At 35.8% G+C, this 13,112-nt stretch overlaps 2 protein-coding genes across 2 annotated transcripts; one reads left to right on the top strand and one right to left on the bottom strand.

Annotated features, from left to right (window-relative positions):
- Window positions 1-4: 4 nt before the first annotated feature.
- LOC129299026 (GTP-binding protein At2g22870) lies at window positions 5-3,690 on the bottom strand. Its single transcript, XM_054937476.1, has 4 exons — window positions 3,032-3,690; window positions 2,038-2,107; window positions 1,151-1,313; window positions 5-643 (listed from the first exon to the last, which is right to left on the bottom strand). Exons 1-4 carry the CDS (start codon window positions 3,534-3,536, stop codon window positions 425-427), a joined length of 957 nt encoding a protein of 318 aa, XP_054793451.1. The 5' UTR covers window positions 3,537-3,690; the 3' UTR covers window positions 5-424.
- A 2,457-nt stretch (window positions 3,691-6,147) lies between these two features.
- LOC129298961 (beta-adaptin-like protein A) lies at window positions 6,148-13,112 on the top strand. Its single transcript, XM_054937401.1, has 11 exons — window positions 6,148-6,474; window positions 7,123-7,639; window positions 8,335-8,459; window positions 8,891-9,089; window positions 9,512-9,740; window positions 9,936-10,102; window positions 10,257-10,466; window positions 11,384-11,494; window positions 11,589-11,765; window positions 11,878-12,336; window positions 12,531-13,112. The coding sequence occupies exons 1-11, from the start codon at window positions 6,422-6,424 to the stop codon at window positions 12,819-12,821; spliced, it is 2,538 nt and encodes an 845-aa protein (XP_054793376.1). The 5' UTR covers window positions 6,148-6,421; the 3' UTR covers window positions 12,822-13,112.

Genomic DNA, 13,112 nt, shown 5'->3' with positions numbered 1-13,112 from the left:
CAGATAGCTGGAAATAGATTCTGTCGTTGCAAAGATCTTCAGAGGAAGGGACAAAGCTTTGCTGCTTAGTATTCTCCGGCTAACCTCCCTGTCACTTGAACAGGACCTGAAGGTGCATGGTCAATACAGCAATTATTTGCCTATGCATGAATTTGCCTGTAACCTCAAACCTCCCTCCATAGTCCATAGGATTTCTTTAGTTCAGAAACATGCCTATCTGCAAAATCAAAAAATGATTGCTACTTTTTGTGGCTTCTTTAAATGCATTTCATCAATTTCTTGGTACAACATAACATGCTATTTCAATTTGAATCCATCTCTCTTGTTAGAAACACAAGCTTTTGCTGACATCAAAACGTAAATCCACGGCATGTTGAGTCTGTGACCAGTTGGCAGGAAGAAGATATGGCAAAGATTGATGCACCTAGTGTTTGAGCCAGTAATTTCGTAGTTGGGCCATATGGAGTAGTATCTCATCACGACCCTGATTAGTGACACTGCTAGTCATTATCCATGGCGGCACAGTCTGGAAGAAACCTCGAATCAGCTCCTGAAAATCGTTCACATTTTCTTCTGGTCTTTTGCCTCCATTCTTTTTCTTCTTTCGCTTGTCACATTTGGTGAAGATTAATGTCATCGGAATCTGAAACGGAAGATAGCACAACTCCTATTAGCCAACTTACATTGCTCTACTCAATACAAACAGGTTCTTATATTTTCCATTTTCCCCTACATATAGAGTAGCAGCAGAGCAAAGGCAGACCTCTAATAGATGTCACAAAAAATACAGAAAATGTGAGAGGTGGTTTCAGCAGCATACATGTCAAAGTCTAAATGTGACTGTGATACTCTCAGAATGGCAGGCAATGGAAGTAGCTCATATGTATTGGTCAACTATTTTTATATAAAAAAATCTACCAGAGCTGCGGAGTGTCTGTGGTGGGATCCAAAATAGGTAAAGGAAGGGAGATGAAGATGAGCAAAACAAAGCAACAAGGTCGTGCTATGTCAATCAGGTTTTGGAAGTATTCAGGCATTCATAGAAACAGAATTTAGAACATCCGCAGGTTTAAATTTAATGGTTGACTTAAAGCATCTAACTTCAGTAATTATTCATTCATTTGACCAGTGAAGGAAGATAGATACATACCTGATTCTGACCCAACCAGCTGGCGTACTCGAGATCAATTTGTTTTGCAGGAATGCTAGCATCAATTAGAAGGAATACTGAAACTAAAGTTGATCGGTTAAGGAAATAATCCTTAGTGAATTTTGCCCAATCTGTTCTAAGCTCCTGAGGAGCAGCAGCATACCTATTCAATAGAACAAAATGGCAAATAGTTATCTCCAGCTACGTATCAATTTTTTCATTAGTTAAAGACTTGGAGAAACAGTACAAACAAGAATGTTTGGGTAAAAAAGATAGATAGAAAGGAAAAAGACCGGCCAAAGTATAGATAAACTGTCAAATAGAAGTGGAGCAAAAGGTGTGAATGAGTTGCCTCCCAAGGGTAGCCTTTGAACCAGTGCAACTAAGCACCACTGTCAACAATCAACCAATTAGAAACTAAGGTGATGTAGAATTGCCATGTCACACTTGGATGACATGGTGCAGATTCAAGACTCCATTAATGCAATAGAAGGGCCTACATTAGCAGATCAGTGCCATCCCATGGCACTATATTTCCATTATCCATTTGCAATGAAAGAGGCTATAACCAATGGAATCTGATTGCGACATGAGAACAAGGAGGTGGACATGCAGCATTCCGAATCAAAGGTGACTAAATTGACAAATTTGCTAAGCTAGAGAGATCAAAAGTATATTTATGCATCAACCATAAACAAGTGGGACACAAGAACCCAAAGAGATCATTCTGCCCAGAGTCTAGCATAATCAAACCTTATAAATACTGTTCAGAGATCATATTAATTTGTCCCCATCATAATCCGTCACAATCTCAACTGCATATAGAAAAGGACTGCAATCTTCAACACAGAAAGTATGGAGGAAGTGAGTATATATAGAAGACATACCCATATCCAGGCAAATCAACCAGATACCAGGTATCATTGATCCGAAAATGGTTGATGCACTGTGTCTTACCTAAAATATTTGATTATAGAGTTAAAAATTGTTAGCGGGCACATAGTTCAGACGAAAGTCAATGACCAACAAGTTCAAAATAATTTTCCTTTTTCATCCACCTCAACAGAATTAATGATTCAAGTTCATGTTAAACCTTCGCTGAAGAGAATTTGCACCTTAAATTTCCAATTTTAATGCTCCCAAAATGAATAATGACAGAATATCATGCATATAATGGTTTGAACATCTGGGTTGTCTAAATCCTCTGTACTATCTAATCAAGGGACCGTTCTAATTTCTTTTTCATGCCTGATATTACATAAATCACAGAATGAAATGTTTTATTTTTCCCCCCAAATAAATCACGTCAAATCTTTGAACATAACGAACAGAAAGAACATCATTGAGAATGAAACTGTTGATGGGTAGAGAAAGTATTATCAAAAATTCACTTGAATATCAGACGAAGATTCCATTAATATTCATGAAATAATCACACTAAGATTCCAAATGTTTCTATCAATAAACCTAAATGAAAGCTTACACGTTAATCATGGGAGTCCACAAATTTTACTTTCAGCATAGCAACCTTAGGATAATCATAGAATATATTCATCAGTTCGTACGTTACATACGCCACTGAATGGATGTCCTGGTTGGATTCTTGGAAACCCACTCTCTAAGAACATGAAATTCACTCTCATATTGATCAAGGTTTCGTATACTTTAAAACAAATATGCTGGTTAGAAAATTGATTGTGAAGTTAGCACCTATTCTTTCATAACCAACCGAACTATTCAGTTCTCTTCCTAGCCATGAATTTGAAGTTGAAATTTGTTATATAAAAACACAAAAATTCATGTTCTGTTTGTTCAATAAGCAAGCAATGAATTATTTACTAGTACAAGAACTTGAAACGGAGCAGTGCATTTACCACTCACCGGGTTTCTTTGATGTTAGAGCCAACTTCTTGCGCCGCACGAGCGAATTGAGCAATGAAGATTTTCCCACGTTGGATCGTCCAACAAGAGCAAATTCAGGAAGCCCATCAGAAGGGCAATCCTCAGTTCTTACACTACTTTTGACAAATTCGGCTTGCACTACCTGTGCATCCCTCGCGTACTTACTAAGCACTATGTTAGACCCCTTCAAAATTCTAGTGCTCAAGTTAGCACTATCGAACGAGACATCGGTGTCTGGGGGCACAAAAAGCTTCTCTAGTGAAAATTCTACGTGGTTCTCGACCGGAGTATCGGGGAAGTGACTAATAGGTATGGGTTCGGAGGTGGTGAGGGTGGATTTGGGTGCAGAAAAGACGGCGCGAGTATTGATAAAGAAGTAATTTTTGCAGGGAAGCTTGTGGCCAGTGAAAGGATTGGAGTGGGAAGAGAGAGAATGCGAAGATAAAATGGAAGAACGAAGTCTTGGGAGGTGAAGCAGAGCCATTTCCTCCGATCTCTGTCGACTTATAAGCGCTTGTTATCAGTGGCGCGGTCTAGCGTGCGTGATTTGCGAAGCGTGCCTAGTCGAGTCGACACCGGGAGGAGGAAGACGGGGCATTAGAGGAAGGTGGCTCCAAACGGTAAATATCTAACATATCCACACTGGATGCTATGACTCATGGAAAGATCCATGGTCGGCCCCCCACACACGCACCGAGTCTGTGGATTTACGTCGTTTACGCCGTACCCGAGTGACTGGTGAACGGGACGTCGTTTGCCATGTATACTAAAATTAAATAAAGATTTATTTTTATCCTTTAACTTTATCTGAAAGATCATTGAGGACCCTAAATTTAATTATTAATCAATTCTATTCTTTAATTTTAAATTTTTTTTGTTTCATTGACATGCTATTTTCTCACTATTAATTGATAGTTGGTACCCCCTATTACATGTTTTAATCTTTCTATTATAAAATATTTAAGTTGAGGTGTTAGTGCTTTGAATAAAAATCGATGGGAGAAAAATAACCCTCAACACAATAAAAAAATAAAAAAAATATAATTTTAAATTCTTATACTTTACTTATATTTTACTATTAATCTTTATATTTTTTAATATTTTTAGTTCTTGTATTTTTATTTTTTATTATTTTAGGTCCATCTGAAAAACAAAAATATAAGAATCAAAAATACCGAAAAAAGTACAAGATTAATAGCAAAATTCGGGTAAATTACATGGACCTAAAGTTATATTTTTTAAAAAAATAATAAAACTTATTAATGATTAATAAATTTTAAATGTTTTTAATATCAGAATGGTGAAAGAGAAAATATTTAATATTAAAAAATAAAATTGATTCATTAAGTTTATAATTTCTAGTAACTAGGGTAAAGTTGAATGGTGAAATTAATCATTCACCCTTAATCCTATTTATTGCCACTGTTTTGAATTAACATAGAGCATTATTTGTACTTGTTTTGTAATACAAATACGATACTTAATCTAATAGTAGCAGTATGTACTTCTTCGTGCTTTAAGTCCTGTATTGATTCCTTGTTACTATTTAAAATTTAAATTATTTTCTACATAAATAATAAAATTTGGCTCATAGTTCCCTAATTGAATGATGGAAAATTAGATAGAAATGATTGATTTTTAATTGTAAATAAAATAGAGTCAGTAATTTGAACCAAACTCAATATGCCAACTTGAATCCGCTCGAAAAATTTAGACTCAAGCTTAAAAAAATAATATTTTTTTATTATTCGGCCTATTCAGGTCGCCCGAATAGACTCGAATACTCGAATAGAAAAAAATACATTTTTAAAAATATATATAATATAATAAATATTAATTATTTTTAAAGTTTTATATTATTTTATTCTAAAATACCATATATTTGAGTGTATTATTATAGTTATTTTAAAAAAAATAAAAATATTTATATTTTCTTATTTTTATTATTTTTAATCAAATAAAATATCTCAAAATAATAATTAAAATATATTTTAATATTAATTTTTATATTTTAGGACTCAATTTTTTTTTAAAAAAAGTTGAGTGATGTACACAATTCTCTTGTCCAAAAAATATATTTTATATTTTTTATAAAATAAAATAATTAATTTTAAATTAAAAATAATTTTAAAAATAAATTTGGATATGTACAAATTTCTGGTTCTACTACTAAACAAACATAATAAATAAAATAATATTTTTAAATAATTATTTAATCATTATCCATGTTAGACTTGGTTAAAAATTAAGAATAAACTAAAGTAAATACCTTTTGTATATAGGCCTTAAACAATATAAAAGGTTAAAGAAAAAAATTTAAAAAAATAGTGTTTTACCCATAATTAATGATTTTTTTATATAATATAATGATAATTATATTTCTCATATTCTTAAAAATAAAAAGTATAGTTTATCCAATAGTTATTAAAAACTTTGAGCTAATCAAGGCAATGATTTTAAATTAGTAGTTTAACTGTAGTTGAATTAAGATTAACTTGATGATAATTAAAATAATATAATTTAATTAAAATTTATAAATATCTTTATATAACCATGATAAGGATAATATTTAAACAAATAAGATATTAATTTATAAGTAAAGGAAATATTTATGAATAAATTGCATATAATACAACAAAATAGTAACAGAGCTGCTTAAGTATTTAACTACAAAGTTAATAAATTGTTATTTTTTCATTCCTTTCAAGTTAAAATAATATTTTATATTTAATAAAATTATTTAAAAATTTAAATTGATTAAAAAAATATGTTTTAAAAAAATTTTTGGGTATTCAGGCCGACCTGAAATTTAAAAATGTTAGGGTCAGATTTGACTATATAAACTTTTTAAAATGAGTAAAATTCTTTAAATTTAATTTGAATCAACTTGACTTCAACTGAGTCTGATCCAAATAAGTTTGATCCCTCAAATTTCAGGCTCTAGAATGACAATAGCTGTAATGCTTGCAAGTTTATTTTATTTTATTTTATTTTTTTACCGGGACCTTGTACTGCTTGCAATTTAGTAGGACGTGCATATGTACCTCGACTCCTTGAGAGTAAACGTCGTCGAACACGAAGGTCGTCGTTTCTCGTGGTGATGTTGGAAGCTCGGAATGGGCAGAGCCAATAAGATCTAGCCACATCGACACCGTTTACGTCTATGGGCTCTCTCGAGTTGGGGTGGGGGTTGTTTCAATTTTTCTTGTGGGTTAACTTCTAAAGTCTCAAAGTTCCCGATTTTCGTAGGATACAAGTTCTACCAGTAACTACGATTGCTCTCCGTTCATTTTTTGGTTTAGATCTTCCTTTATCTGAGCAACAACGAAGATCTAACTGCTCGTTGCAGTGCCGCAACTGCGAGTGGCTATGGCTCCCCCACAACAGTCCCAGCGATCTCCCTCGCCCTCGCAACCATCTGGGTGAGTTTTCTGATTTCTCTTTGAAATGCCAACTCTGAATCTGAATTCAGTTTCTTGGAATCCTGGCCAATAAAACCTCAGATCACAGAAGACAGTGAATACTTTTCTTCTCTTTTTCATCCTAGATTGAACAACTGATAATTTAGACTCATCAGTGGAAGCAATTGCATGGCAATTGGCACCCTTGCTATTCCATATCTTCAAATTCGGTTGATTTTGACTCTAGGTTCCTTCTTATTCCACATCTTCAATTAATTGAATAGTGCACGCTTAACTTCCGTTTGGCTGTCGGGAACATTAAGGTCGCATGCCACTTAATTCTTGTCCTAAGTAGTCTCCACATACATAAACTGCTTGATTAATCTCGGTGTACTTGCATGCTTTAAGTTCGATAGCAACCAAGTATAGGGCCAACATTCGATAATCACCGCAGTTTCTCCATTTTGGAAGCTTGTTTGGAATAGTAAAATCAATTTACTGTATTGGTTCCATTGAATTTGTTCTTTAGTTATTACGGCTCAACCTTTTTTTGGGAATTTGCGTATGCTTCTCTCAGTCCATAACTGTTACAGTTCTCTTGTGGTACATTATCCATTCTTTCTGATGGCATGCCTTGTCTGTAAACTCATGCAATATTAATTTGGCCAGGAAAGGTGAGGTCTCTGATCTAAAATCACAGCTCCGTCAGCTTGCTGGGAGCCGAGCTCCAGGTGTTGATGATTCCAAGAGGGAGCTCTTTAAGAAGGTGATTTCCTACATGACAATAGGTATTGATGTCTCGCCTCTCTTTGGTGAGATGGTTATGTGCTCAGCAGCATCAGATATTGTTCTGAAGAAAATGTGCTACCTATATGTTGGGAACTATGCAAGGGTCAATCCTGATCTTGCACTTTTGACAATCAACTTTCTACAAAGAGATTGCAAAGATGAAGATCCGATGATACGAGGACTAGCTTTGAGGAGCTTGTGTTCCCTTAGAGTGGCAAACTTGGTGGAGTATTTGGTTGGGCCATTAGGATCAGGGTTGAAGGACAGTAATAGCTATGTCAGGATGGTGGCAGTTATTGGGGTTTTGAAGCTGTATCATATATCAGCTTCCACCTGTGTTGATGCGGATTTTCCATCAACATTGAAGCATTTGATGCTTCATGACCCAGATGCTCAGGTGCGATGCCAGTTCCACTTACTGTCATGCTTAGGCCATGATTTCTTATTTTTCTCTTTAAATTGCGAAGACTCTTGCCTAGACCTAACACTGTCTACATAGTTCAAATGATTAAGGATTTCAGAAAATCACACAAATTACTCAAGAGTTTTTAGTGAAATTACACAAATGTATCCTTTATTTTTTTTTTTTTTCAAATTTGCACAAACCATACTTGAAACCCAAAAAAAAAAAAAAACCTTATCATTTATTCCTTTTTCAAATTATTTGACCAAAATATATTTGTATATAGCTTAATAGAGGGTATTATAGTAAAAAACTTTAAAGAGAATCATGATGATGGGTATTAAAAAAAAATCATCAAAATGATACCTTTGAGCCAGTTCCACAGTTTTTCTTATTCAAGGATCATTTTATACAAAAGCTTGTTCGGTGAAGGTCCATAGTTGGTTCTTAATATTTCTGCCATGATCCTTCAAGCAAAAACTCTTTAGGCATGAATCATGGATAGAGCACTGGCTTACTATACTTTATGCTGGAATAAATTTCACTAGGAGGATGGAGACAACTGATCTATTGCAACTTCCCTATATTTTAGTGATAACAGTCATCTAAACAAAATTATACCTTGCTTATTATAGTGGTTATGTTAGCTTTTCTGCTATCTTTAATTTTCATATGCATTGTTTCGTCAGGTGGTCGCAAATTGCTTGTCTGCTTTACAAGAGATTTGGACCTTAGAGGCAAGTACATCCGAGGAAGCAGCCAGGGAGAGAGAAACTCTGCTTAGCAAGCCAGTTGTATATTACCTTCTGAACCGGTAAGCTGTTACTAGTAGATCTTTACTCAGACATTTTAATGAACTCTACTAGATAAAGTTTGGTGCAAAACTCCTTTTCTTTTTTCCCTAAGAAAGGCTGCTGCTCAGAAATGTCTTTTCACTAAGAAATTAGAGCACGCACGAATAAAGAAAGAAAAGAAACAGCATTCATATGTATTCTCTACTGCACTGATTTATATATACTGTATAATGTAACAGGTGCTTTCTGGTTCTTTGTGCTCAAAGAAACGTGGATTTATAGTATATAGACATATGTGAAAGAGAACCCTAGTTTTGATGCTTATGCAGAATCTGGTCATTTGAACTGTAAAATGCATACTTGAATTCTCTCCATCTCTCTCTCTCTCTCTCACTCATGCGCACGCACAGCATTTGTAACTGGTTCTTTCATTACATTTTTCTACATACAGCATTAAAGAATTCAGTGAATGGGCTCAGTGTCTTGTACTGGAGTTGGCAGCCAAGTATGTTCCCTCAGATAGCAATGAAATATTTGATATCATGAATCTCCTTGAAGATAGATTGCAGCATGCAAATGGTGCTGTTGTCTTGGCAACTACTAAAGTATTTCTGCAGTTGACTTTGTCTATGGCTGACGTTCATCAGCAGGTATTTGTCTAGCTTGTTTCTTGTTATTATCTCAAGTTAACTATATTTCACATTACAGAAGGAACTGTATTTTGGTGAGTTTGCGATCCATCAAGTCCTCTGTATGGGCGATGCTTTGCATTTGACAAGGACTTCACTTTTAGCTAGCGAGACCATTAAATTATTTCCCATGTTTTGGATATTTTTGTGTCTGTTTCTATCCTGTGTTGTGCCCCTTATCCAGTCTCCATGTTTCAATTAATTCCAATTTTATGTTAGTAAAAAATGATATCTTGGCAAAGATGGATTTTATCTGAAACGATGTTTTGGATTGTGTAATTTTGCAGATTTTTTTAGTCTTCCTAAATTTTCCTTTTGCTTATATCATTTTTTTTTTAATTACATGAAGCGCTGTGATTTCTGATGCAATTTTTTTGGGATAGGTATATGAGCGTATTAAAGCTCCTCTCTTAACTCTAGTGAGTTCAGGAAGTTCAGAACAATCTTATGCGGTTTTAAGCCACCTGCACCTCTTGGTGATGCGTGCACCTTATATATTTTCCACAGACTACAAACACTTCTATTGTCAGTATAATGAGCCATCTTATGTCAAAAAATTGAAACTTGAAATGTTGACTGCAGTGGCAAATGAAAGCAATACCTATGAGATAGGTGAGGAACTCCTCCCAATGTCTTTCCTCTGACACCGAGAACTGTCCTAAAGAAAGGGGGAAAACCAAAATTAATTTGCCAAATATCTTTGTTTAATATTCTGATCCATGGTCTTAATTCCTTTGCTCATGTTTTTCTAAATTGAAATGTAGTCTTCAGCGTGACTCATGCTTGACCTTCCTGGGTCCATTTCAGTGACGGAACTATGTGAATATGCTGCAAATGTTGATATTCCAATTGCTAGGGAGTCAATTCGAGCCGTTGGGAAGATAGCATTGCAGCAGTATGATGTCAATGCTATTGTTGATCGACTTCTACAGTTTCTTGAAATGGAAAAGGACTATGTCACTGCTGAAGCTCTGGTAAACACGACAGTCTGTCCACTAGATGCTAGGAATTGTGCCTAACTATAGTGCAGTGTTTTCTCTATTTACAGCAAAAGATGGAAAGAATGCCATTTTAGTTTGGCTAAATTATGGAGGATGGATTAATACTATCCGGAGTTGTTCTGCACAGGTGCTTGTGAAAGATCTGCTAAGAAAATATCCACAATGGAGTCAAGATTGTATCGCTGTTGTTGGGAATATCAGTAGCAAAAATGTCCAAGAACCCAAGGCCAAGGCAGCTCTTATATGGATGTTAGGGGAATATTCACAGGACATGCAAGATGCTCCTTATGCCTTGGAGAGTTTAGTTGAAAATTGGGACGAGGAGCATTCCCCTGAGGTAGTATGCCTGCCTTATGATGGTTTGTAGTTGGTTGATTATAGCATGGGAAATTTGTAGTTTCCTTTTGGATGTTAAGTTATGTGAAATAAAGTTGGGTATTTGATTCTTGCTTGTTTTTTTAACTGTATATCCTGGTTGGATTTAGATTTTGTGATGCTAAGAATAACTTCATTATACATATCAATCTGTACCGTGAGTCTCTAATGCTTTCTGGTTCTCACCCCACAGAATGTTTTCCTTTTGGTGCGTGCTTGTAAAATTCCCTCTGGCTGTGTAGTAAATTTATTTTGACAAATCTATTGTAGAAGTTTGTAGGATTTATTTGTGAATTTACCAATGTACTGTGGCAAATTCTCTACCAAGTTCAACTTTCTGTATGTGGCCAAATTTGTGGCACAATCACGGCCATATTCTCTTCAACTGACACTTGAGAATCCTTATGATGCTGCAACCCTCTGCTGCCACTGACTGTCAATCTTAGTGGGGAAACAGCAAGATATAAAACTAACCTGCCTTTGCAGTCCCTAACTTCCTGTTAATAACAAGAACCCTTGCTAGGTGCATGAACAGTTGTAGGTGAAGGAGGGTTTGGATGGGATTCTGTTGGAACCCTCTATCCTAATAAACTTAAAACCAACGAAAACGCAGAAAATACACCACAAATGGGATAATCTCATCTTCCTTAATGAATAATTCAAATCCTACGTTAATGATCATCATATTCCTTGTGTTTTAATCTCCAAACAATGTTGGTTCCGAAAAAAGAGATACCTACCCGTTAAGGAAAACAGACAAGAAAGAATAAATACTGACTTCTCAGTGGTTTAGTGGTCTTTCTTCTCATGTATATACTAATTCCATTCTTGTCTTTATGTTTTCTCGTCTGTCTATTGAACAACTGTCTCATTGTGCAGGTTCGCTTGCATCTTCTTACTGCGGCTATGAAGTGTTTCTTTAAGAGACCACCCGAGACTCAGAAAGCATTGGGAGCTGCGTTGGCTGCTGGTCTCGCAGATTTTCATCAGGTGTGAATAGTTGCTACTTTGAATTTTCTAGACAAAGAAATTATTATATTTTTGCTTGTTCTCATTATCTTAAATGAACTACTGCTAATTGCAGGATGTTCATGATAGAGCTCTATTTTATTATAGGCTTCTGCAATACAATGTATCGGTGGCAGAGCGAGTGGTGAACCCTCCAAAGCAAGCAGTTTCGGTCTTTGCTGACACTCAGAGCAGTGAAGTTAAAGATCGCATATTTGATGAGTTCAATAGTCTGTCTGTCGTGTACCAAAAGGTAGGTAGTTACCCTCTCCAAGTGGTTTTTAATTGACACAAATCATCTCTAAAAGATGTCTTGTTCATTGTACATCAAAATTCTTTGAACTTACAATAACAAATTCTTGCAGCCTTCTTACATGTTTACTGATAAGGAACATAGAGGGCCATTTGAGTTTTCAGATGAGCTTGGAAATCTATCTATCAGTGCAGAATCTGCCGATACTGTTGTTCCAGCCCAGAGTGTGGAGGCAAATGACAAGGATTTGCTTCTGAGTACTGCAGAAAAGGAGGATGGTAGAGATCTTGGCGGCAATGGGTCTGCCTATAGTGCTCCATCCTACAGCAGTTCATCCAGCCCCGCTGCAACTACACAATCACATGGAGAGCTCGTGTTTACCAATGCCAGCATGTCGGGTCAGGCTCCAGCATCTAGCTTGGCAATTGATGATCTGCTTGGTTTAGATTTTCCAGTTGGTGTGACTGCTGCCACACCTTCACCCCCTCCTTTGAGGCTGAACCCAAAAGCTGTATTGGATCCTGGCACATTTCAGCAGAAATGGCGCCAACTGCCTGTATCTTTATCTCAGGTTTTCATGGAAATTATTATCTCAGTTTCATTTTTTTTTATTGGCAGCATTGACGTAGCCCTCTACCCTTTCTTGTTGGCCCCTTCCCTTATCGAATACATGACTCCTCTTTTTTATTTTATCTTTGCTCCATTGCCTCTCCCCAAAACATTAGGGATTATTTGTTGTAAGATAACTTTGGCGATGTTTTGCAGGAATATGCAATGAGTCCTCAAGGAGTTGCCTCTTTGACAGCTCCTAATGCACTACTCAAGCACATGAAAGATAATTCGATACACTGCATTGCATCAGGGGGTCAGTCCCCTAACTTCAAGTACTTTTTCTTTGCTCAAAAAGCAGAAGAAATATCAACATTTCTTGTAGAGTGTGTAATCAACACATCTTCAGCCAAGTCACAAATTAAAATTAAAGCTGATGATCAAAGTTCATCTGAGGCTTTCTCGACATTGTTCCAGTCAGCTTTGTCCAAATTTGGCTTGCCTTGATTACTATGGTCGACGGATTTCCATTGCCTTGAGATTTTGTGGTTGCCTTATACCGTCCAATAGCAAATGTTCTCCTTTACGAGAAAGCCTGAGAGTGGTGTCAAGTCCGGAGAGGTTGATGTGGGCTTTCCTTGTATACCATGAACTGTCAATTTCATTCGGCCTTGTATTCAAATGTGAAATTGTACTCTGCTACAACGAAATCCATCTGTTTATAGCAAAATTCTGGGTGTCACTTCTTTTTGTAGTGTTTTTGGGAGTAATGAAAATCTCAATTGCTGTTTTCTGTTA

The sequence above is a fragment of the Prosopis cineraria genome, unplaced genomic scaffold, assembly GCF_029017545.1.
Source record: "Prosopis cineraria cultivar Desert tree isolate PC_DT_omini unplaced genomic scaffold, ASM2901754v1 PC2, whole genome shotgun sequence".
Classification (NCBI taxonomy): Eukaryota; Viridiplantae; Streptophyta; class Magnoliopsida; order Fabales; family Fabaceae; genus Prosopis; species Prosopis cineraria.
This window is presented reverse-complemented; position numbering and strand designations above follow the sequence as displayed.

Bases quoted from the DNA above. Each gene is read 5' to 3' on its own strand.
- LOC129299026 (XM_054937476.1), bottom strand. From the start codon at position 3,536: ATGGCTCTGCTTCACCTCCCAAGACTTCGTTCTTCCATTTTATCTTCG. The intron at 1,314-2,037 runs GTATGTCTTCTA...TCTATTGAATAG, and splicing joins GTTGATTTGCCTGGATATGG to GTATGCTGCTGCTCCTCAGG. The intron at 644-1,150 runs GTATGTATCTAT...CTTCCGTTTCAG, and splicing joins GCTGGTTGGGTCAGAATCAG to ATTCCGATGACATTAATCTT.
- LOC129298961 (XM_054937401.1), top strand. From the start codon at position 6,422: ATGGCTCCCCCACAACAGTCCCAGCGATCTCCCTCGCCCTCGCAACCA. The intron at 11,495-11,588 runs GTGTGAATAGTT...TGCTAATTGCAG, and splicing joins GTCTCGCAGATTTTCATCAG to GATGTTCATGATAGAGCTCT. The intron at 12,337-12,530 runs GTTTTCATGGAA...GATGTTTTGCAG, and splicing joins TGCCTGTATCTTTATCTCAG to GAATATGCAATGAGTCCTCA.